This window comes from Mycetomoellerius zeteki, unplaced genomic scaffold (genome assembly GCF_001594055.1).
Source record: "Mycetomoellerius zeteki isolate Tzet28-1 unplaced genomic scaffold, Tzet1.0 scaffold218, whole genome shotgun sequence".
In the NCBI taxonomy this organism is placed as follows: Eukaryota; Metazoa; Arthropoda; class Insecta; order Hymenoptera; family Formicidae; genus Mycetomoellerius; species Mycetomoellerius zeteki.
The window spans coordinates 266967-294134 of NW_017257150.1; the positions used below are offsets into that span (position 1 = coordinate 266967).

The following is a 27168-nucleotide window of genomic DNA, read 5'->3' on the forward strand; positions in this document are numbered from 1 at the left end:
ATATGCGTCAAGGAAATGTACGCAAATAAACAACGTGTTGGTTAAATAAATAAACGTTACACTTAATAGAAAGGGCTAGACTTCCTTAATCGTCATCGTCCTGACGTCGCAACATCGACCTACATATATTTTTTCAGTCAGGCGAATAATGCCTGTGGATTGTTTATTGTGCTCCAGGCTCCTCTCATCTGTGGGCCCCTTTCCCCGCGATAGATTCCTTTCCTCTCTGTTGTGAAGAGCCGTGACCATCTGTCATTTGTCGGTTGAGATTTTTCGAGGCGTCCGGCCTAGTCTGAATGGAGAACTCGTCTTCTCCTCGATGGCTCGTTATCGACAGTATACCCGCCACTCGTCCTCACTCGTCCTGGCGCGTTAATAATAATGTCAGGTAGACACCGCTCTCTCTCTTGCGATTCACGAGGGTACCGAAGTGTTTCCCGAAAGATAAACGCGTGCCGTGAGCGCAATCGGCCGGCGCTCCGGCATTCAATAATTCGCACGGGCAATTAAGCGACGTGACTCGCACGATTTCCGATATGAAAACGTCATGACGCGATTAAGGACTCCCCTGTCACCTGTTGGAACGACAGGGTGCCTGAGGACTCGTTGGCGCGCGCGTGTCGTTGCGAAAGAGGAGAAGGAGAAAGAGCAGGAGGAGGGAACAGAGATTACGTCTATTTACTTTCGAGAAGGCGCGATTCGGAGATCGACCGATCAATATGAAAAAGACCGCGATAGATTCAAATTCCGTCAAAGTAGATACTATCGATTACGAATTACGCGTGCAAATGCATTTTCAATAAATTTAATTTATTGATTAATATACTTCGATTAGTATTCATTAAATCAAGAATCAATATTTTATTAATAATTTCGGACCAATATAAAACATTACTGTTTAAAAATGTCTACTTTAGTATCGTGATTTACTGCACATACGTATGCTAATACAACTGCCGGTAGTTGTATTCAACTTTAAGTACCATTCCACTTTTTTCTACTTCAGTTTTATGGCGATTGCGAATTGCAGTTCGCTGTTTATCAAATCGATACCTTGTACGCACCCGTCGATAAATGACGCCATAATAATCTCACCATTGCGGTCAATACAACCGAGATGGTCGATCAAACGAGAGCATCATTCCAAGGCGCGATTCTGCGGTGCCGCCGAAAAAAGAAATCGAACCAAAGGACAGAGCGGGCCCAGGTGGACGAGGGTAACCAGCAAGGGAGCAAAGAGAGAGTCCAGAGTTCCTGAGTATTATCTACGTGGCCAAGAAGAGAAGAGAGGCCCTTCGTGTTCGCGGCCGCGAAATAACGTCAGTGGTTTGTGGTTTTTCATACGTGCAAGAAGTCACAATGGTTTATCCCGGAGCGATTCCTCTACGTAGCGTAGGACCAAATGCTTCTCCCTCTTCCTTTCTCTGCCTTTCCTTTCATTCTCTCTCTCTCTCCTTCCTCCCACCCCCCCCTCTCTCTCTCACTCACTCTCTTTCTCGAAGAGAGCTTCGTGGACGAGACGATGGAAGAAAAGCAAGAAGAAGACGAACAAGAAGAAGAGGTGGCTTTTGTTCCCACCTCGAGCGAACTCGACGCGGTCTGCCACTTTTTCACGTTTCCCCTTGCCCGCCTCATCCTTTCTATGCCTTTCTCTTTGTTTCACCTTCTTCCCCGCCCTCATCTCTCCCTTTCACCACTTCCTCGGCTCTAGGTATATCCTCTTCCACGGCTGATGCCCTTTGTCTCGAGAAAACGCGATTAGAAACCCTCGCAGTGCAATTTTGAGGCTGTTCCCGCTTCCGTCATAATGGCGCGTCTATTATTAGTCTCTTGAACAACGAGGGATGATTTTAACAAATTCTTTGCTGCCGTTTTCTTTGTACTCTTTCCGACTTTCTTGTCATAATCTTAGGGTTAATTTTACTTGAAATGGAAAACATCTGTTATTTAATCTCCGTTTCATGAGGATAGTGTCAAATTAGATTCAATAATGCCTACATATGTATTTAAATATTTTTATGTTTTAATATTTGTTCATAAAAACTTCTAATAATTTTTGTCAGTTTCGTAAAAAATTAAAACAAATAATCATGTAATAAAATAGAAAGATAATTGTATATTTTTTATTAGTACTTTCCATCATACATGTGTATAATTGCAAAATTAAATACATGACGCATCTAACGCGCTGAAGACAGGCAGTTCATTCTTCTTAGAGTGGCAGGCTTTATTAGCTGTCGCCAACAATGAAAACGAAAAGGAGTCGATAATCACGCGCGGAATCTACCGGGATCGGGTCCTGATGAGTCGACAGAGGAAAGAGGATCCTAAGAAAATGACAGTCGGAAACAGAGGCTGATACTTTGTGGTTCATAAATAAGTTACTAGCCGATGGTAGCAGTACGCGGATACCAGTCAGCGGTGTGGGCTTAATCGCGTTTGTATTTTGAGCGACAGCCAATATTTAACTCTGGCAATGACAATCTATACAACGACAACGACAATGACTAGGACGCGCCGAAGAGATTACTGGAGGGTTGGTAAGCCGCGTGTTCCATGACGGAAGGTGAAGGTCGAAACTAAAACTGTGTGGACGTGTGACCAGTCCGACTATTCGACAGGGAAGACCTTACATGGCGCCTTCGACAAGATAACCGTAGACGGCGAGAGCTGCGATTCTTGGAAATCTAGTTGGGAAAACCCGGACAACAAGTTACGAAAGTGACGAGGCCATGCCTCAATAGCGCGGCGCGCCAGACGTTCCAAATTCCAGGAACATTACGCTTCCTTCGTTCCATCGAACGTGCTTTTCATAGATACCTCTCTGATTTAAGGGGTTTATAGGGCGAAATAAGGAAGAACGATATATCACGTCCAAGAGAAAGGGACAAAAAGAGTTAATTATACTCGTTAAAAGATAACGACGATCATGATTGTTAGTGTGAGGTAATCGAAATATAAGCAGCGATAACAAGGATATGATTATTTAACTTAATGATGATAATGTCGTTATAATTGAAGAGTCACGAGAGTGCACGGCATCAATAATTGTTATCATGATTTATAACTTTCTCCGACTTCTATATACATCGCGATTTCGACAAACTGAGCGAATGCTTCCACGGGAGCGACAAGTCTTAGGTAATCGCTGAGAAAATTCAACCAGGGTTTAAGAGACCAATGATATTTATGCTATCGTCCATTCATATACAAGTATTTATTTGACTAAATGATTATTATCTTATCAATAGATGCCGTTTTTTGCATTTCATAATTCGAAAGAAGCAAACATAGATGAACACATATGTGGGACTGATAAATATAATAATAATAAATATAATTTCTAATTAAAAAGAAATACACAAAAAACGAAAAAAAAATTTAGCTAAATGTATTACTGTGTATCGGAAACTGTTGAATAAATTGATTAGAATGATTAATAAATAAATTACTTAAGTAGGAAACAAATAAATTATCGATTAATAATTAATATTGCAAAAAGAAATACTCAAAACTTTTTCACGTCGATTGTACAAAGATGTTAATTCCGTACGGACGGTCGGCATTTAGGAATATTTGTCCGAAGTAATAATTACATTTCTTGCTAATCATAGATTTCGAAAATGGGTTTCTGCGGCGACGCTAGATGATTCGTTTTGGCGACGCGAAACAATGTTTGCTTCCTGGTGACTACGAAAGAACGGTAATCGCATTAGCGGTCGCGACCGGAGTAGCGCGTCCGCGAAGCATCTTTCGCCATTACTTCGACTTATACCGTAACAAATCCGTTCCGCGGGATCGGTTCTGTCACCAAATCATGCCGGTTTTGTTACGCTACTCCAAGCTGAGAGTCGAACAACCGGCTAACAAACGCGCGCAAACGCGGGCAATCGCCCCAAGATAATGCGCGGCGCCAAAAAAGCTTATTAATATCCTGACTGGCAAAAATAGCGTTTTAACCGAATGATTCGCGACGGATCGTGCGTTTTCAAGAACACAAGTCAAGCTATACGAGAGTTAATTATGATGCTCGATATTTTTTGCAGGATTTCCTGAGTGGCAAGTATCGATTCATGTATCGGTATCTCCCCGTTAACTGTAGTAAGTAGGAAATTGAGATACTGAGAATACGACGATATCCAACTTCGAGAACTGAGATTCAAAAATTAATCGTTTGACAATTAGCGATATTTTCGCTAGTTCGAATCTCGTCCCGAATAGGAAAAAATCTGCGGGTTATTCCTTAATTAGAAGACACCGACGAATAACGCGAGGCGATTGAACGAGATAAAGCTGCTGGAAGTTGCGGGAGCTAAGTGGCCCCTATTCCGCTACCGACAGCTCCCAAGGGTTCCTAATTGTCAAGATCGAGCACCATAATTACACCCTCCGCGATTCGTTCTCGTGTCTCGGAGCTCTCTCCGTTAACAAAACAAAACTGGACGAATTCTCCGCGTGGCAAAAACGATGCTAAGGAGCAGCATCGAACGCAGGTATAAGGCAACCATAGTTCGAAAATTAAGAGGTCTGGCCTGATAAGGAAAGATAAAAAACCTCTTTCTGCAAGAAAACCTATGACCCTTCTCGTGGGTTTCTCCTTGTTATGTTACAAATACGTGAGGAATCCATTAGAGACCAAACTATATAGTAAAATAGATACTATCATTTACGATTTAATCGTAAAATGTCAAAGGCTAAAAAAAAAGCCAAAATAAACAATTAAATTTAAAACTGCCAAGATAATATTCAAAGCTATATAATATTCGATAAATAAAAATAAAAGAAAAATACAATGTCGTAAGTCCTAAGTCAAAAGAGAATAAATATTACAGAGTACCAATATATATAAAATTCTAAAAAAATTAATAAAAATTAATAAAAGAGTAAAATATATAAGAACCTTAACTATTTATCTTAATTTTGCATGCAATCGATATTCCAAAACTCTGTTAATAATTTAAAAGCAAAGTATTTAAATTTCACAGCATTGGAATTTTGCGTGACTCGACGGTGGCAGAATCATATTACATAGTGCTTGAAGTGAGTTTTATTGACATATTAGAGAAATATGTACGGCAGACAACTTCTAAGAAATTAAGCGCTCGACAAATATAATAAATATAACATTTCATTGCTGTATTTTTAATTGATTGTCAGTCAATTACCGGATATTTACCATGTTGATATTATACCTCCTTCTATATTTCTTCTCTTTATAATTAAAAATATAATTTTAACATAAAATAAATACAGTCGGGAGATGAAATATAAATATATATTTATTATGTAAATTAGATATGCGTCATTAGACTAATTGTCTCATCATGAGTAAAACTGTAATTAGATTATCAAGAATTTTAATGGTTTTTCTATTATATAACGACACTCCCATGGCACGCATTCGCACTTTCTTATCCAGGCTCATATTTGTTTTTCGTCTGTCATGCGAGATGTCGATAAAGTAATGGAGTACAAATTCCAAAGCTGCCGTGTGACGCCTACTCGCGACCGCGTGTTTCATAACTTTCCTCAAACTGTTATAGCGATTTGCATCCTGTTACATTATAACTCGTTATGATTTCGTCAACCAGCTACCGGTGCAATTGACGACAGCTATGTTTGAACAAAGCGCATTAGGTTCACGAATCAATCTCGATCGCATCAGAACATTTCAAGTTTCCTCAAATAACACTTAAAAAATGTTCAACGAACACATTGACACATCGCTAACTCACTACGGAAATAGTATTTTCTCTATCGAAGTTGTGTTGTCACAATTCCCTTATAAAAGTCATTAAAAATTCATTAAAGTTTCAAATGATGATTAAGTCGATAATAAAAAAATTAATAATGATAAATTGAAATTATGAACCGCAGGCGTTCAAATTAGTCAAATGATTTAAAGAGAACTTAAAGAGAGATCTAATTAAATAAATTGGACAGACAATTTTTCGCGGACGTATTTTCATTAAGAAATCGTCACACGATGCCGTTGTGTCTAGCGAAGTCAGTTTGCTCATTATCAGTTATTTTAGTCGTGCCATCGTTCGAGTGTTTGACTCACCAGTATAACACCAGGCCGGCCAGACGACAGGGCTCTCGGTGTCCAACTCCCTCATTCTCTCAGCGACCCGCGAACATCTCCACTCCGTTCTTTCCGACGTGGCGGTAAGAATGTCCAGTTTGGCTACTAGCGGCAACCTCCAACCAAGTGAAAAATCTTCGGTTCTGCCTGTCGAAAGTCACAGGAGAACCCCGTTCAATAATCTTCAGGTATAACCACCTGTTGCTCCGCAAGAGCTCTGTATTTCAGATAAGCTCGAAGATCTCGTTTCGTTGTTCGCTCAATAAAGATTCGGAGGCAGACCTCTGCAAGAACGCAGGTCGTCTTATTTGTATTCTACGCCATACACGTGCAACTGAAGAACTCCGAGAGACAGATAAGTCTCTCGGATGAGTCTTCGCTGTCACCGCGCTCCGGTTCTGCCGCTGATAAGGCACGGAGGACGCGTCATCGACTCGCCTGGCCTTCGTTTCACTTCCTTTCCGTCGCAGTGCCGTCTTCTCTCGCTCGTCGTGTCGTTTTCCTACAACAGTAACACGCTCCCCCGTAAGCCGTCCAAGATTTTGCTGTCGTATAACAGCGAGAGACACGCGTGTTACACGAAAAGGTGTCTGGCACTCGACTCGAATCGCGCACTAAATGTCACGAAAATGTCAATGAGGTGCCGCCGACGTTTGACACCTTCACCGAATGTCCCCTTCCTCAACGCACCTTGCCACTCGTTGAACAATAGCTGTCTTCGGGATCGCGCGGATCACAATCGAGTCTCGAACTATCACCAGACGACTCTTTCTCTTATTCTTTTCACTCAAAGCGCAATCATTAGACCATTCATGCAGATATTAAAAATTGTTAGTATGGTATAATACGACACCAGATATTGAGTCTTGGCAGACTTGAAAGTTATTCTTCACTCAATCACGGCAGACTTGTCTTTGATCATCGCGACAGTTTTCACCAACATAAGATCTTGTTTCCTACTGATTGAGTCGAAACAGATTCAACAGATTTCTCGCATCCGAATATTTTAACAGATCACTCGTTCGTCGCAAACCTTCGACTGTCGATGTCTAGAGAACGCGCGTTCCATTGGGAATATCATTCCCTTCACCTTCACGGTGACCGTGGGTTCACTTTCTTCACCCTACTGTAGACCGGCGATCGACCGGCCCCAGTAATCGCCGAGTGTACTCTCGACCCGGTCGATCCTTGCCTTCAGTCCGAGAGGATCGTTGACGTACCGCGGGATGACACGACACTACAACACGGCACTGCTGCGTGAGGTGATGTCGAAGAGGATAGACGGATAGACAGAAACAGTAGGGGGAGAGAGAGAGAGAGAGAGAGAGAGAGAGAGAGAGAGAGAGAGAGAGACGGAGACACACAGGTAGGGGGATAGATAGGGGGAAAAAGACGGCGGAAGAGATAGCGAGCGGGAAAAGGAAGAGAAAAGGAGAAAGAGGAAGGGAGAGAGAGAAAGAAGAAAAAGAGAGGGAAAAAGAAAAGAAGAGAAAGAAAGAGAGGGAAGAACCTGACCACCGGACACACTACTCTGCCTTGGTAGGCACACACACACAAGTAAGCGGAGTGGCACTTAGGTTGGTGCACCTGCCGCGAGAGTCCGCGTCGTAATGGGAGCGGGGCAACGGGCGGCAGGTAGGCAGGCCCATCGCTCGTCAACGGAGAAGGGGAGTCAGTCACATGGCGAGTGCCCTGCGAAGGAGGTGGTAGTCGGAGTAGATGGTGGTGGATGAACGAAAGTGGTGATGCTGGCGGCGGCGGCGGTGGCAATAGTGGCGGTTGTGGTGGTGGTGATGATGATAGTGGTGGTGGCGGATCGTGGTGGAACGCAGGAGTAGGAATCAACGGAGTCCTCGGGAAGAGAGCCGACTTGGCTACCGGTGTAACCTGTCGCGACGATCAGTGTCGGCGCAGTGATTCCACCCGGGAAAAATTCGAAATAATTTTCTTGCATCGCAGAACGATGGCGACGAGATAAATATGAAAACGAGAGGAGTAGGATATAAGAGTTTTAAAAGATTGCGGGATGCACAGCCCGACGATAATCATTGAAGATAAAAGGGATACAAGAAAGGACGTTTATGTTAAGACAATAAATAAAATCTGATCTAGAAATCAAATATGAGAAATCCAACGTAAACAACTTGATTACAAATCAAAGAGACATTTACTATTTCTTCAGCAAAACTAGGAACATGAAACAAATCAGACGGAAAATCACGGCAAAATAAGCGATTTAAAAGAAAAGAAGTGATTGATAATTGAAAACACTTGTAGAAGAATGAACGAATCACGCGATCTTATAAGAAACCATAATAGAGATCGAAAATGAAACGAAAAAGAAATCATCCATTACTTCCCATTGTTTACAACGAAAAAACATTTTTAGCTAATATAATTATTAGGACAGCCGCACTGTCTTTCCCGCGTGTTTACACGGAAAATGTAAAGTAATATGCATTAGAATTCTAGTAAATTTTATGGAATTGGCAAGTCCATGTAGGGGGGGGACAAGTGCCTATTTAAAAAAATTTACCAAAAAAGTAAAATTTATTTTACTTTTCTAGTAAATGAACAATCGTCGTAGAGCCATACTATGAGGTATTTCTTACATTTTGTACATAAAGTAAATTTTATGCTATTAAGAATTCTTATCGACGAGTACTCTTTGTCTTTAACGCTGACAAAATTTATTGTGCGGTAAAAAATACAAGTGTATAAGTCTTGAGAGTTATTCGTGTGAATAGTATGATTTACTTTACTGTAAGATATAAGTAAATAATCATTTGAATGAATTTATAATCGTAATGTACTTTTTACCTTACCTCCGATATTTTTCAGGCAAGTAAAGTTTGTCATAAGTTCGGCAAAAAACTTATAAGATCGTTCATTTTTCTCGGTGTAGACTACCGATTACAGTTAATCGGGATGTTCTCTGCCTGGATTCCATATTTGGATCCACTTACGAGACTGAACGGAAGAACAGCCATTGAATTCCAGGCGCTTCCTGAGGTCGTTGGTAGAACTTGACGATAGATTGTCCCACGAAGCTTCTTCCAAGCATGTCGTTCAATGTCCAACTATCAATGCTATGTCTTTCTTCGCGTCTGTGATCGGTTGAGGCTCGTATAGCAGTCTAGGTGGACACTACGTCAAGGTGAAACAAGACGCGAACATCTCGTTTGCTTGTATTCCATAGTTCTTCGAGCGTCGCTCGTAAAACAATATCATCGGCTGACTCTCGGATAGCGCGATCTTATTTTCGTAACAGTTCTACTACCGTGTCTTTTCACGATTCTCATTAAACGTGTATTTCAAAAGGGCGAGAATAATTCATTATACATTTATAAATGACAATCGCTGACATATTATATTTTCTGTATCATTTCGCAAAAATAAAATATCTAACCTAATAAAATATCTAATTAAAAATTTTAATAGCATCGCGTTGAATCATGCGAAATAGAATATACGTACATATTTTCTATCTTATCAAAGTTTTTTCAGTTTACGTCATGAGCAATCTTATCAAAGGCTATATCTGGATTTACTGTAACTTTAATTATATTTTGCGTTGGATTTTCCCAAGTATATCGCAAAATATCGCCGTGTCGTTCGCACTCGTCTTATTTTCTCGCAATTGACATAATATCTTGTAAAGACATTCATAAATTTCTCAGGACACTAATAGTCAGATAAATAGCTCTAATAGAAATTCTCTTGCCGTTCTGATATTTACTTCTCAAAAGTCAGATCCTATTCATCCATCTAAGTTAACAATAATTACACAGCACCCCAGGGGAATCCTACAACACCGTCAGAGCAAGGAACGTATTATCCCAGAGATTATTCTGGAAGCGTCGCCTTAGGTGTCCGGACATGTTCAGAATCCTGTGCCGCAGTGGGATACCTAACGTACGAAGCCGAGATGAGAGCTTGTTACGTTAACCATCATATTGTTTTGTGAGGGCGAGATGCTGCTTCGGCCGCGCGGCGAGTGCGTAGCGGCGCAACGAATAGTTCGCCCCGGCTTCGAAGTGTACCATCAAGGACGATATATCGCGTCCGATATATATCACTCGAGAGAGAAAGAGCACTTCCACTTCTACACACGTCGGGTTTATTATATGTGCGTACACATCCGTATATACGCACCGCCCGGAGGCTGCGCTCCGAGCTCCTCGTTTAGATATCCGCTCCGCGAGATTATTCGAGAATGAACGACGGAGCGAACGCTCGTCGAAACGTCCCGATGGACGGTGCATTATATTTATTGGTATCTATCTGGCGTCGATCGCCAGGCTTCCGCAGGTAACGATTACCACCTCGGCCATTTTCTTTCCTAGGAAAACTATCGGTGATTAAACGGTCCATCGACCTCCTCCGCACCTCGCCGCGCGCGCAACGGGATGTATTAATCGTTCAACTGGATCGATACGACTCGTCCTTGTATGTCGAACTGGTGTCCATCAACCTACTCGTAGGAATTTAATTAGTATGCTCTCGCTATGTCATCCAGCCGATTAAAGATCTTGCGACCGGTCGTACATAATGATATAAAGCAAGTAGCGCGCGCACAAATGTTGTAAATGATAATTTACTACATAAATATATTCTGAAATTAAATACTTGATTTTACATAAGTCATCAATATGTGATTTCAACTTATACTTTGGAAATTGTAAAAATATATGTTTACGATAGTTTTTATAATTTATATTTACATTATTATTAAAACGCAATAAAAATGTCCATACATACTTTTAGATTATATAGATAAAATCATCATTGCATTTCCTCCTTTCCGCTCATTTATAATATTAATAGTAGTAACTTTATATAAATAACAAATAGGATGTTTTATATGTATATATACTTTTTTTTATATAATCGAAATCATCTCATGAACATTGAATAATCAATTCGAATGTAACAATATGTGTCATTTTCATGATTTGTTAGAATAAATTAATACTGCGGGGAAAGTAGCCCACGCTTGTTATTTAAATCCATTTTCTCGATAAATGAACGACAAGAAACGCGCCTTATTTCATATCGCATAAATCTTGGGATACCATATTCACGACATGTTTCTATTACGGGCATTACCTGAGTTGCCTGCTATAGAATGTCAACATTGTCCGGGCCGTGTCAACATTGCCCAACCCAATCGCGTTGGGTCATGTCGACACTGCCCTGCACTTGCGGACTTTGCATTGCCCGTAACATAATCCACGACGGAAAGCGTTTTTATATTTCTGAAGCGGCGATTTTTCCAATCGCTGTAGACACGGACTAACTAAACGTGAGTTCTATCTGGTTGTGGCTCATCCTCAGAGACGAAGTAACCGGTGGCGTTCATGAATACGTGTTCATTATTTATGAGCAACGCCTCTCGGCATCAACTGGACCAGCCTCTCTATCTACCGGTAGGCACCCGGGAGAGGAAGGCAAGCGGATAACGTATTACGTCTTCATATTTTTTTCCTCTCGTGCACGCCCGGTAATTAAAGGTGCCCCGCCAAGGACCCCGATGATTTACCGGCGATGCTACGCCGACCTGATAAGATGGGACCGATTGATAACGAGACTTCTTTTAATATCGTGAGGCGGATCGAGTTCTAGTAGACTGTATCGTTTCTTTATAATATTTCTATAATTTCTCCCTGTTGGCTACCGCCCAATCAAGTTTATCGTATGTCTCATGTGACACATGTGTCATGTTACAAAGAATTTTACATCGATAACAGCGGATTATACATATTAAATTAAAAATTATTGTACGTACATTACACAGTCCGGTTCATGAGTAAATAAAATAATCTTATGTGTAAACAATTTTCTAACAACAATATATATATTATGTATAAAGACATAAATATTAGATTTGTATGTATCAAGATAAATATATCAAGAATCATTTCGTATCATATTCAAACTAACCACTTACTCATTACATTAAAATATAATGATCGATGCGTATTTATTGCAACGATAATATATATATATTTTTAGCTTGATATTGCAACAAAGTACATATCGATCATAGAAGTACATTAGATTTTAATGTGATAGGTAAATGCTTAGTTTTGTATACAATCTGAATGATTATTATTGACAGAGAGTTGTTAAGTTAATAGAACGATTACGCCTAGTCGATTGAAAGACATTGTGATCCCGAGCCAAGCATTTGCGGCATCATCGGCAGGCAGTGCCGAGAGATCTCGATAAAAAAAAAGCAACTCGCGGTATTCCCCTTTCTCATTACGGTATGCTGGATCAAAAGTGCTCATATTTCATAGACTTGTTCTGGCGTGCGGCACGAGAACCCCGATGGCCTCCACTCGCGCGTATATGCAGAGAAGTTACGGTCCCGTTCGTCAGTAAAATGAGCCGCGACGAACGGAGCGAATGACGAGGTGGATGGCACCGGTACTCGATGATAATTTCGACGATTTAATTGAAACGTCCAGCCGGCACTAAAATCTCTCCCCTTCTCCGGCTCCACTCTCGCGCGCGCTGTCTACCGCGCCTCTCTTCTGTTACTCCTCTCCGCACTCTCTCGTGATCATCACCATGATTTCTCCCGAGGAGCATTATGCATTAGTGTTTTTGAAACTGAGCCATAATGTGTTGCGCTGGCATCGGTGAACTTATGTTGATAAGTCGATGCGAAATCGACGATTAGAGTCTTATGTTGTCTTAAAGAAGACATTTCCAAAAATCCATAAAATATCGAAGAACGGCTTTAGCCGATATTCTACAGTAAAATATGCAAATTAGAACACGCGTTCTCTTATGTTCCGAGGAAGTGCTCGTAAATTTTACTGGTTGGTCCAAATATATCGCAATCGAACGATTCGATATTCCGCTATAAAATTAAGCGTTTGACAAACAGTCGTAAAAAGAAATGAATTTGTCGCCTTGGAAATACCCGACATCGACAGATTCGAGAAACGTTTCGGGAATCATCTTGGCGACAGTCCCGATGGATTTTTCTCAGTCCGAGTTGAGAGAAGTTTTATTAGCCGTTTGATTTACAACGAGGTATGGCCGTCGCGTAATTTGCCGTTATTTAATTTGCTGTATTTAATTTGCCTTAAAAGCGACCGTGGGAGAGGGATAGAATGAGCGGGCGAGGATGAGTCGACAGGCAATGTGCGTAAAAACGAAAACGGAATTTTTATTATGATGTATTATATATCACAAGCACGCAGAGACGCGCGACGGACGTTCTTTAATGAGCCGCGCGAATGGATCGTACGGGACATTGAGATAGGTTCAGAATTCATTTGCTGCTCCGGACCGATTTACTCGTCAACGTCCGTCATCCGTGAGTTGTCTTCCCTCGAACGCAGGAAATCTCGGAGGCAACGAACCGTCAGGGCATCGATCAATATCTCCTCGAGCTACGTACTCTTTATCATTCTCTCTTGCCTGTCTTGGTTTTTCGATCATTAATTGAAAGGAATGATATGAAATTTGCTATTTTTAACGATTCATCGTCCGCGATACGTCCGTCGTCTGTATAATTATCGGTAATTCTAACTCATTTCACGCAATTATCTGCACTAGCATAACTATCGATATGGTATATCGGTAGGGCATAATCATCTATACGTTAAAAGCTAGCTAGTAGGTATGACATTGGTTTCCACAATCTCGATATTTCTAATTCAAAGCTTCTTGCATGAAGAGCTATAATTAAAGCAGTTAAAAGAAGAATTTCTAAAAATAATTATTAATATTCTCTGCCAATTAATCTATATTAATAAAAAAAAATTGAAATATTAAATACTGCACTCTTATTATTTATTTTATTGATTCATTCGCTAAAGCAATTTAATTCCATTATATACCTACTAATAAAAGGAGTATGTGTGTAATAGAATTTTATCTTACATACCGCTTTTTAAAACGACAAAGATTATAACAAAATTTAATAAACATTAATCGCATATCTAACGCGTTAAAAATTCAAACCAACGTCGCGTACTTAATTCACGAGATACGCAGTAACGATATCCGACATCGTGACTGCGATCGGTAAATTAAGATGAAAGAGGCTCCCGAGTTTTTCGGATCGTCGAAAGGCCATGTTCGCGCCGATTAATATCGTCGGCCGCCGCGATACGATAAACGAGATGATAAATACGAACACGCACGATTATACCGCGCGAGGTTACGCCGCGAGATACCGATGAATCAGCGGGGTGGTAAAGGTCAGACGGATGAACGTGCACTTGAAAGGTCAAGGAAAGATGCAGGTGTCGAATGGAGGCGTCGACAAAAAAAAATTATATAAGCGGAACGGTCAGTCATGCCAGCTTCAATCCAGCCGCTTTAAAAATACCGAGAACGATGATGAGAGAGCTCGTGTAAATACCTAACTACACAGCACAAAATCTGCTAGTGATGACGTTCTCGCTGAGAATTTTGACGAACGGTATTTAGATTTCATCGTGTCATCCTCGGGTGATTCCTTTCCCAATGAATATTGTTTAATCAAATGTTTATCGATTACGTTCAACGTACTCGTACAAACAAGATAAAACTAATTTATGATAAATATAATTCAGATAAAATAACTTTGACGTGCAAAGGATTCTTCCGAATTTGCAAGATATATGCCTAGTGACAATTTATCTACTTTATATTCGTACAAGAACCGCGAGAGTTGACTTACCCAATTTTGTAATATATAAATAATAAATAATGTTTAATCCTTAGTACGTACGATGACATACAATGAATCATTCGTGTCCAGAGTTAATGTTCATCACTTTAACAAATATACAGAAATTCTTAGGTGATTCTTACATATACTTTAACATCTTTAGAAAGTATTTATAAGTTGTGTATATTTTTGAAAAAATTGTATACATAAAAGATATAATTACTTGACGCTCTTAATTTTTAAAGAAAAGAAATGTGCAGGAATAATTAGTACACACGAATGACCCAATCGTGTGTACTAAGGATTAATTAAACATTGGAAAATGTTACGACATGGTGATATTTTACATTTTTATAATATGTCGCTTTTCCATCAGAATGAAAAAGCAAAATATGTCATGCTAATGAAATACAAATATCATCGGTTCTTGCCCTTTCGACGTGCGAAATCCGCAATTTACAACGCAATTCGCCATTAATATTCCATCGGATATTCCGTGGGTCCGCATGACGCACGCTTTTCATTTTCGTTTATTAACCATGCGCCAACGCGCATGGAAATTTGGGACCTAATGTAATCCAATAATTTATCCGGCAGCGAAACGAAAGAACCCGCAAAGAGCGTAGGTAGAAATATAAAATCCTCCGTTTTAAATCGGTAATTTATATGATGATATACCGATAAAAGCAACACGTTCAGCAGAAGTGTCAAATTTTCTCCTCGTAATGCTAGATCAATAATTTATTGCCTCTAAATGTGTTTTTAATTTGTTAAATTTTTCTATTATTTTTTTTATTTTTATTTCATTTTAATAATTTACATACGCTTGACGAGGATGCTGAAACGATGAAAACTTAAAGGCGTTTAAGAAGAAACGTAATCCACGCACCTATCGCGATACTTTGGCGTTAAAAAAAAAAGAACAAAATTAGAAATTAATTCCGGAGAATACCACAACGAGCAAAAAGCGAAGTTCAAATATGAATCAAACAACGGGAGACGAATTTATACTTATTAAAAGAGATTATTATTACAAGTATGTCTTGTCGATAGGCGTAAAAAATTATTAGTTCAGATTATCACATAGTCAAAAATTAGATTTATCCAACATTCTCACTGTGAGAATTGAAATATTGAACGTCAAAATTCATTAGGAAATCCTTGAAGAAATCGATGTTATTACTTATCGCCGTGACGGAACTGCGGCATGCATAATTGCCGAGGAAAGAATACGGAGGGTGGTGAACGAGCAAAAGGGTGGGAGGAAGAGGTGCGCACAAAGTGCACAAAGTGCAATTTCATAATTTTTGCCTCGTAAAATCCGAGCAATGAGCGACGTAAAAATGAATAACTGGAGGAGCGTTCACCCGCGGAACGAACAAATCGGTGGAACACCTCTCGCTGCCCTTTCCCCCCCTCCCCGTCTTCGGACCCCTCGATCGCCACTTCCCTCTCGCTCGCACTGGGAGGTAGCCAAGCCGTCGATGGTGGTTGCCTTGTTCCGCGGCTCCCACTGGCAAAGACCGAACGATTTTTATCTTCCGGGTAGAATAGATTATCTTTATTTACGAGCAATCTGCGGTATGAGCAAATTGTTTGGGAACAAGTAAGGGCCGCTTATTTAAAAGCCGTAAACTATTCAATACGTGGACAAACTGAAATCTTCGGAGTAGCGAAAGTGCAGTGAGAATACATATATACGTACGGAGGAACACCGTAATAATTTCTCTCATAGCAGAATAAATCCCATAGACGGCATAGATGATAGACGACGAATTTTCAGAACTGCAATTTTTTCTGTGCTCGCTCGAAAAATGTAATATTATTGAACATTGTAACAAATACTTTATAATCAACGAATATGTGCTTATAGTGGAAAATATAACTAATAGTGCGGATGTTCCGATGAAAACGTCTCAACAAGAGCTCTTCAGATGCTGATAAACGAACATCTAATCTTCAAAGTAGCATTTTCGAAACGAACATGCACATTTTACGCTTGGAAACGTTGAACAAGTGCGTCTTACTATACTACGGTATTAACGGAAGACGTAGACCAGATCGGAGTTTGCGTCGAATAGACCTCAATCGTGAGCTTTGCTAAAGTAAGTTTATCGAATGCGGCCCGAAAAAAGATGAAGACGAACGGAAGCGAGGTCAAATAGATAAGTGAAGTATCGCGTGCGAAAAGAAGAGGATTTTGAGCGGTGCACAGATTTCTATCGTTCCCCGATACTGTATTATCGTGCACACGACTCTGAATGGCGTGAAAAGAGCGTACGAAACGAAGGATTCTGTGAAAACTCAGAAATATTTCTCATACTAGATACTATGATATTCTGAGAAGCTTTTTGTTACCGTGATATTTTTTTATCGCAAAGTAACATCGAATCGAATAGACATATTACAATTTTAATATTTCGAGGACAAATATGGGAAACTTACATCACACGAAATACTATCTAAAAATTCCACAGTTTTAGGTCAATCGGTAAAACAATAAGTTTGTATCGTTTATACTTTTACAAGTGTCATAAGACAAGCTGTCGTCGAAAAAGAAACACGGTTAAATTTTGATTCGAACCGAGTAAGTTCTAGAAATGAAATACAATTAAGAAAACCAGAAAGAGGCGTAACACCGTAAAATGCGAGACGTGCGAAATGCTACATATCGACACTCGTGAACTGCACCCAGGATTAATAATGTCGGCGTGCTGGTCGTCGAGGGCGGGGGAGAAAGAGAAGTGCGGGAAAAGACGAGAAGGCAGAGGAAGAAGAGGCAGAAGATGATGAAGAAGAAGAAGAAGAAGTGGGAGAGGAGAGGCAAGGTAGAGAAGAGCAACATGAGGTGCAGCCTCGGGTGCCGGGCGGGGCTCAGATGTTTATCCCGGTCGACCTCTCTTCCCCCGTCCCCCCCGTCCCCCGGTGCCCCTCTTCGTGGTCTCCGATGTGCCCCCTTCACCTCCGGTTCTTGCAGAGAAGGAGCGCGCCCTCGGCAATCCGGTGTTGCGGAGCGTTGCATCTACGTTATGCGTGCTCTTGTTGCTCGGATGCGCTCACAGTGGCGTCGCAATCGTCTCCGTTCTCTTCGACTTGGCAAACGGAAATTATGACAGGCACGACCGGGAACGAAAGCCCCTGGCTTGCTCGTGATGCGATACATATTAAAAATATCAGTGTACCCGAAAGCTTAACGACTGAAAAACTTTGATACGAGAGTATTGTTGAAGTAAATCAACAAATATCATTCAACTGTATTATTCAATCGATATATATATATATATATATACTATACAATTTTTATTTAGATATAATATTTAAATAATACTTTTTCATAATATTTTAGAAACGTACATTTCTAAAATTGGAATATTTCATTGCATGATCAGTTTTTTCTGTCGTCGCGTGAAACGAACGCTAATTAATACAAGCAAATTGAGACAACGATATCGCGATCGCATTTTAAGAATACAATTTTCGAATGTTGAAAATTCTCAGGAAAGAAGTTTAGCACGAAAAACTTGGGCGTGACATCGTGGAGAATGAGGTAGGACGGTTCGGTTCGACAACCGTATCGATCGTAATCGAAACGACCGGAAAGAAGACCGGGCAGGCTGAAACTTGTGACGAGGCGTCGGACGGTCGGCACTTGCAAAAAATCAACGTTAATCAGACACTTCGTATCGCCTGTACTCAGCTCCCGGTGAGTCGAGCGATCTAGCTCGCAGCAGGTTCTTTGCAACAAAAAATCGATGAATGAACTTACGCCAGAGCGGATGCTTCGCGCTCGAGTTGACCGACGACGGTGGTTTTACGAGTGTCCATCACGCATATCTTCATCATTATTTGTTAAAACGCTATACTTTTTTATTATCTCGTTTCATCTGTATTAAAGCTTTACGTGTAAAATATGTAATATGAAATAAAATAATTTACAAAGAAGAGAAAAAAAACACAACTATATTAAACATGTTGTTATACATATCCATCCACGCGATGCTACGCATTCATAAAAACAGTATCAAAGTAGTGGCATAATAAAAATTTTTAATAAAAATAATCACTTGATATCTGATAAACTTCTTGAAATAAACGAGACATTTTAGATGGTATCACTAATTATTACTTATAACCGTCTGGCTTCTCTTTTCTCATCAAAACCAAGTTAAACTTTATCGAATAAATTATATATATTTCTCGTCGAACAGTAGTCTGATCCCATGCATATGTATGAAACATGGTCCGCAATTATCGCTTCGCAATTAACTTCAGCTACCACGAGTTAATCTCTTCTTCCCGGCCACGTGTTTTATTTCGTTTCTTCTTCTATCATTCTCACCGTATTGTACCTCTCCTCGCAGTATTAATACAATAATACAATTATTATTCTTCATCGTCGGCAATTTCAACCGCGCGGACTATAACGCAACGATCGTCTGTTCTATCGATCAATGACAACACCGTCGCATACAAACGCAAACAATTCGAAGCTAATCATCCGCCAACACCACGTACTCAGCGGTCCCATCGAGATAAGGGCTCCGGCAAATTCGAGGTCGAGTTCTACGATTCTCGGTGTATACCTTCCTAGAGATTCGTCCGTAGAATGGTTTCATCGAGCACGTATTCTGTTGATGACGCACTTCCGGCCAAGTGAACCCTCGCGGTGGCCCCCGTGATAATTCCGGAGGATCGAGAGAGGAGCGAGAGAGAACCATCCACCGTGACTCCGTGGCCCCGTGACGACCCCGAAGAAATGTTTGCTCTTGTTGCGGTGCTATGCACCGTAGCGACCGGCGGCTGTATGGAAGTATAAGAAGAAGAAGAAGAAGAAGAAAAGGAGATGAAGAAGAAGCAGGAAAAGAGTAGAGTGAGGAAGAAGAGAGTGAAGCAAAGAGGATCAAGGAAGAGCAGCGAAAGGAGCAAGAAGTCGACGCGATGATGAGTTGGGGCAAGGCAGGGGGAGAGATGCAGAGAGATGGTGGAGGACGGGTCTTGATCCAACGCCTAGCCTCCGAAGGAGCTCGCTCGGGCGCCCGATGGTAGCGGTTCGCTCATCATTGTAATTACTTCGCGAGGATGTACCAGTATATTGGATCATTATCGACCGCTCCATATCTACCACCTAGCCCATAAGTATAGACTTATGCACCCGGTGTCCGGACGGTGATCTGTGCTCCTACCTCTCTCTCTCTCTCTCTCTCTCTCTCTCTCTCTCTCTCTCTCTCTCTCCCTCCCCCCTTTTCTTTCTCTCGTCTGTACACGCGATGCACGCGCGTGCACATACATGAGAATGCGTGCATGAAGACACGCATCGAAACGAGTAGGAGGGAGAGAAACGCAATGGGGGCACGTACCGGCTAACGACTCGTTCGTATGGCCCTCTGATCAAATAACCGCGGCAACAGAGGGAACTTTCTAAAGGGCCCTCGCTTTCGCCAGCATCCGTTTTCACGGAGGGCGATGACAGTGGCGTAAGCAAATGAGCGATGTTGATAAATTTGATAATATCTCACCTTTCCTCTATCGAATTGCGTGTTTGAATGTACGTGCATATCCATCTTAAAATCTGTACACATATCTAATCTGTGTACGCACATTTCCTTATTATACTAATTTGAATTTTAAAAAGTATTAAAAATAGGAATAGAGGATTGAAAATAGGAATAGAAATATAGAAGAATTCGCGATAGAATTTATAAATAGAATTTATAAATATAATTTGTGTGATTTTTTTATGCAAATGTTACATTCTTTCATACATTTTAAAGAATTTTTGCTTTTCTATTTATTTGTGAAATGCATATAAAATGAATTAGATGCAGACAATACACATTCTACTCTGCAATTAATTAATCTTGTTACGTTCCTCACGCGATTAGGTAATGTTTCCTTTAAATTTGTTCGTTTTTCTTTAAATTTATTTCTACGCTAAACAAAGCTGCGAAAACAGATCATAATTCATTCGGTTTTTGAGAAGTAATATTATATATAAAATCTATAAAATTTTAATGCGGATAAAAATTGTTAGTTACAAGAAGTGCGCATAGCAATAAGTATACGTTGGCCGTGCACCGGAAGCGACCGGCTATACCGCAGCTGATCGATTAAAGAATATAGTGCGGTAATTATCTATCACGTTATACGGTGATCTATGGGCTATAAAACATAGACTATAATTGTGTGCTTTTATTGAGAAAACAAGAGAAATTTTTCAATGTCATGCTGGAGTTTGTACAGACTATTGTCAAATCCAAAATTCTAATCTTAGAATAGATAAACTATCCATGCGAAAAATGTCAATAATTAATTTGTCTTTGAATTTTGTAGAGATTTTTAATTACGGAAGATTAATTTTAAGAAAAATGGTGCTTTTTAATAAATTCGTACAAAATATAAATTATATATTTGCGTCGATCGTTCGTAAAAAGGAAGCTGTTTTCGCAATTTTGTTTAGTATATAGAAGTAAAGGAAAACAAAAATAAGGAAACATTGATCGCGAGGAACGTAATGAGATTAGTTAATTGCAGAGGAGAATGTGTATTGTGTGTCGGAAATGCCTGATTATATAATCATTTGATCTATTAATAGATATCGCGGCGCAATTATCATTATGCAGTGATTTATTGTCCATAAACTGAGATTGTACTGTGATATTTAGTTACACATACCTCTACTCGAGGACTGAAGAAAATTACTTTATTTGATATACATTCGCAGTTTAATGAAATTATTTCCTACTGTATAAATAAGCAATCACAAAGCTAAACACCTCACGTACTAAAAAATCATTTGGCGTCACAGAATCGGTCCTTTGGAATGCCGTTGAAATTTGATCGCGAACTCGTTTATGCAATGTCATCATAAAAGAGGGACTAAATTTCCACTTGAGCGATAATCGTCTATCTCGAAGAATGTCTCGACATCTTTTACCTAAAAACTTTATATTATAATTTTCTTTTTCTTTCTTTTTGCCTTTTTTACTATGCAGATTTTCCTTAATAGACATCAATCAACTGTAACTTTTTCTCTAGAGCGGAAACATGAAAAGTAAAAATTTGTATGTACATATACATACATACATATACAAAATTTTCACGTTTCCGCTGTAGAGAAAAAGTTACATGATTGACTCCCTAAACGGGCCGAGGAAATATAAATTCCGCACCGCGTACAAAAAAAATATCTGCATGTGAAATTCGCATAAACATAAAGACTCATTGATGCGCATAACAAGACACTGACTTCAGTAAAAACTTAAATTATTTCAAAGAGATATCTCATATTTTGTTCCGATCGATGTACCGATAAATTACTCCGAGTTAAATGCAACGTATACACACAATAAGATCCTTGTTAGTGTCGTTCGTCTATCTGACATCACGAAAAACAGCAGGCGTAACAGCATTCCCCGGGATATCTGCCAACCCCGCGACCCGACACGACCGTTAGACCGGAATCCAAATCAAGGATCAGGATCCTGCAGGCCTCGCGTCGGCCGGGATCGATCCGGGACGCGCAACGGGAGCCCGCGGAGGAAGGAACGGGAGCGTATCGAAAGATGCAGGCTTCGATAATCCTTCAGGGTAGGTCGGTACATCGTGCTCGCCAAGTCTTGCCTATCGAGGTGAGGCGCTCCACGGAAGGGGCATCCGCGTCTCTCTTTCTCTCTACCTCTTTCTCTTGCTCCCGCTCCTGCTTTCTCTTACCATCATCGTTCTCATTCTCGCTCCTACTCGCTCCCGCGGCCGGCCAGCCGACCTACGTGGAGATGCTCAGGTGTAAAACCGTTGATTGCCAAGGCGCGGTATTTTCTCTTTGTACGGCGATGGTAGCGGTGGGCGTGCCGGGCACGACCAAAGGGAGACGGCCAAGGCCTCCTCATCGCGCGCTACCGCGATTATGTTTATTATACTTCGGCACACGCGTGTGCGTACGTGCGCGTACTTACACGCGTCCCCGCCGCGCCCGCGCCCGCGCCGCGCCGTTTACTGCGTGGTCAAGCATCTTCGTCGCGGATGTGGGGATGCGCAACATGCCGTACCGTAGTCGGAGTGAATGGCGAATAGCTACCGTAAAGACGCGTTGCCCGTCACAGAAACGTTGTTTAAAGCCTCGCGGAGGCGACGCCACGCCTAATACGAGAAAGAGAAACAGAAATCGCGCCTGATTGCATGAACTTAGTTTAGAGGATCGCTCGCGTAGGATTAACTCTTCGTGCTAACGACCGAGTAGTCGTGTGTGCGGAGGAAGGAGTTTCTTTACAAAAGAAACACATTAACTGAAAGGAGCGTTAACTATAGCATTAATCAATCATCACATAAATCATATAATTTTATATTTGACTTACGTAATAAGTATATGGAAAGTTGGAATATATTTATTCCTTGAATCGCATTTGCAGAAAAAAATTTGATACATGCTACGTATTTCCAATTTTATTAAATACAACCGGAAGTAACGGTCGAGCGAACTCGCATGTTACCGATTTGTCAACAATCTAAGAGAAATGAGAACGTTCCAATAAATATTACTGGAAGTAACACCGGAGCATATACTCGAGGCGACTCGCTAATCATCCGGCAGGTTCCCTCCGGGGCTCTTCGAGAAGAGATCGATCATCGCGATTCACGACGGCGGTAACGATCTCCACTGCCGTCATCGGCAGTGACGCTCCAGCGACGCGCCGTCGTTGAAGATAAGACTGAGTTAGAATTCCATCGAGATGGAGCCTTGACATTTCATGGCCTGGAATCGACCGGCATAATTGATCGGCCTCCACGGCTCCCATTCGACGAACGACTGTTCCATTCTGTCCGGTATGGTTACGACGAACTGCGTTATATGACCTCGCGCCGAGTGACGAAACGCGACCGCGTAAACGACTTCGTAAACTGGATTTCAGTCTTTCGCGGAACGAAAAAGAAGTGGGACCAATTAAATTGGACCATTAGGAGGTCTCGACGCTAAAAGAGGAAGGCACGAAATTGGAGCGATCGCAATAAAATTAAAAGTCGAACGTATGCTTGCGTTTAATGCATTGCTTGCATCATATTATATTCGATGTATAATTTCGACATAATAAATGATTGTCGAAAAATAAACATTACTGCTACAATATTTTAAAAAATTAGACAATTTTGTTATTCAAGCATAAAATGTTAAGCAACTAGGAATGTCATTCGAAGTGCAAAAATGTCTGCGTTATCTAAAATTAACTTTAACTGCGATGCTTTGTACAATATAACTGCAATGTTTCTTTCAATCTGCCGTCTTGAGATTTCAGTAAGCATCGACTGAATTTGAAGAGTAACGAGAAAAGTACCCACAATTTTCATGTAAAGTTGACGATACCTGTTATTACTACGGGTGCTCCTACAACGCGTTCTGGCTAAACGAACGCGCAAATATAAACTCGGCAGCAGATACGACAAACAAATGCCACGGGTGCTGCAATTTTCTGTCGTTAACGACCGGTAGTGTCTTAAACCCGTGTGCAAACGTACCAATAACGGTCGCACTCGTGCGTACTAAAAATTTTATAGCGTCGCATTTATCGACACGAGAATGGCGTTGGCAAAACCTTGTTTAACAAAATAATGACTACAATTATTCTACTTTACATTTGCCTGTTGTGTAGCGCAAACGATATTTTCTTGCGAGAGAGGGGGGCCGCTTCATCTTAGCAATTTACTACAAGTAATCGTCGATCAAGAAGAGTTATAACTACCGGATTGTCAGCCACTCGCTAGCATTAAAAGTACGTTTTTCAGTTGCATCGGCGGTCAGTACGTTACAAGTAGTCAACGTTTACAGAACCTAATTGCCTATTCGTCATAGCACGTACTACAAATTTTTCATTCTTTATATTCCTTAAAAAAGCTAAACGTTTTATAAAGTCTAAAAAGTTATCACACGCAAATTTATTATATAAGGTCAATATAAAAAGAAACACGCTTACGCAACTAATAAAAAATATAATTTAAAATGATATGAAACGATCTGTCGCGTCTCTTCACGACTGAAGACGATCGCGTGCGATTCTGTAATCTCTTTCTCCTAGCTTCCTTTCTCGCCAATAAAAGAATCATTTAAATCTGATGCGGCGCCCAGGGTGCAACTATATAGCAAAAGTCGCTCGCGTGGTTCGTGTCTCGACTCGTTTAATTTACATAAACACGTACTCATTGATTGCCGGACCAGATTGTCCGGCGTTATTACTTCTACGACCGGTTAACTTCACCGCAGGACCGCGAATAATCGTTAAGCCCTAATCACTTCGCTACGCACGTAGCACCGACCTCGCCCGATAGATATGTCCGATACACGCTCGGTGCGTAGAGTTAACTTGGTCGGCCTCCGCATAATCGCTCGAATCAGTGGGACGATGATTTTCACTTCCGACATTCGAGAAACGACGGTTAATACATTACTTTGCTTACATCAAATGTATGGCTACGTTATCGCAACGAATTATCGTGGAAGAAATAGCACAACGACAAATAAATTGAGAATTATACAGACTACTGCATAACGATATTTGCTGGATGCAGAAAAAGTACTCACCGAAATGATACGAGAAAGAGCCTCCGCCGTCAGAAAAGCCGTTCTTCTCGGATCCTAAAAACAGAAAAGGAGAGCGTTCTAACAGAAGAATCTATTTTACACTAAAACTCTGTAACTTTCGCAATTTTCCATTTTCTCACTTATAACAAAAAAATGTTATATTTTTTTTCACTTTCCCGCATACGATAACTAATCAATAATTCGCTTTAAAAGGGAGTACGAAAAGGAGCATCGATCGATCGATTGATCGAATACCACGCGCACTGCAAGTGCTAGATAGCAGTCTAGAGCACCACCCACGAAGCGGCTACTTAGCATGAACGACCAGCCAGGAGGTACCTTCCTCCCTATCTGACAAGGTTAACTAATACAGCTTCCACCGATCGCGCGCGGTCTCTTGATTAGAAATACGTCGATAAATCAGAGAAAGGAGAGACCCGCGGGAGAGCCCCATGCGCATCGGAGATAGCTGCGAAGAAGGAAGGCTCAGAGAAGAAAAGGACAAAGGAGAGACGTAGAACACGGCATTCCGTGTAATTGTCCCGCTTATATGCCCATAGGGTAAAGAATTCGACGTTGAACATAAGTAAAGACGGTTGAGCGAGCTGTATGAATCAGAGGGATTATTATAGTGGTTAGCGAATAAATCATTGACTAACGTCAATGTTATTTATAAATACTAGTAAAACGAAAATCAATCATATTCATTAACTACATGATATTCTATTAATACCAGCAAATGAAAATATAAAATTTTAGTGTAGTTCCATTTATTATGTATTTGTGTGGCTTTAGCGTGAATTATATTAATATGAAAGCGTTTATTATATAATCTAATTTATTATAAAATAAACACTGAAACCTTTGAATTATCTTATTACGATATTTCTTTTCGTAGTTGTGTTAACAGATATGAGTCTTGTTGCACCCGCGTTTCATGTAAGTGCAATTCGCGCTGCCGTAACGAGATAATTAAATAAATATAATCAAAGATAAACGTACGCTTCTCAAGTAATCGTTTAATTGGATGTTACGCCTGTCAAAGCACGTTGCTTCCGCACAAATGCTGCGCGCTGCTGCGTCAAATTAGCGAGAAGGGAGAAATCCGAATATCTGATTTTTCCTACCGTATATATTGTATTTTTAAATGAAAAGAAAAAGATAAAAGATTAACGTTACGTTAAGATTACGTTGTCGGAAATTTCTTACCTTTGTATCGGTTCGGAAGGAAACCGAAATCCCAGTCAAGGCTGAACATGCTCATCAAGGATATATGTAATATCTCACTGTATACTGATATCGATTCACCTCTATGCAAAGCATAAAATCAATACACACGTCGAAATATCCCAAGAGTATATAGAAATAAACTCGAACAGTAAGTCACTTAAACGAACACATGAAATTCTTTAAGCTTGGAAAAATTTGTGTAAAATGGTTCATATCCTCTCTATATACTTACATGTAATATATATTACATTATATATAAATTATATATAAATAATAGCTTTATTTCAAATTTTACTACCAGTAGATACTGAAAATCTATAGTGCACGTAAGATATATTTTTTAGCGCTAACAGTGAATTTTGGAACACAGCTAATATATAGTATATAATATATATATATATATACACAATGTAGGTAATATATGTCATGTCACGACAAATTCTTTATTAATAAATTAGAACTTGAAATATTTTTTTAAATAATATTCCACAAATCCATGTACTTTATATACTCGAAATGATTACCTATTTTGCGATAAAGGCAACATATTTGATTAATATAATTTCACCGCGATCGTTACTGACACAGGTCATTTTCGTGTTTCTTCTC

At 40.3% G+C, this 27168-nt stretch overlaps 1 protein-coding gene across 1 annotated transcript in view; it reads right to left on the reverse strand.

Annotated features, from left to right (window-relative positions):
- LOC108722757 (uncharacterized) overlaps positions 1 to 26593 on the reverse strand; it is a 115309-nt gene extending 88716 nt beyond the window's left edge. Inside the window, exons 1-2 of the mRNA XM_018448039.1 lie at positions 26539 to 26593; positions 25330 to 25383 (exon numbers count right to left, since the gene is read on the reverse strand). Of these exons, the coding sequence (XP_018303541.1) occupies positions 25330 to 25383; positions 26539 to 26593 (109 nt within the window). The remainder of the gene's footprint in view (positions 1 to 25329; positions 25384 to 26538) is intronic.
- Positions 26594 to 27168: the final 575 nt, after the last annotated feature.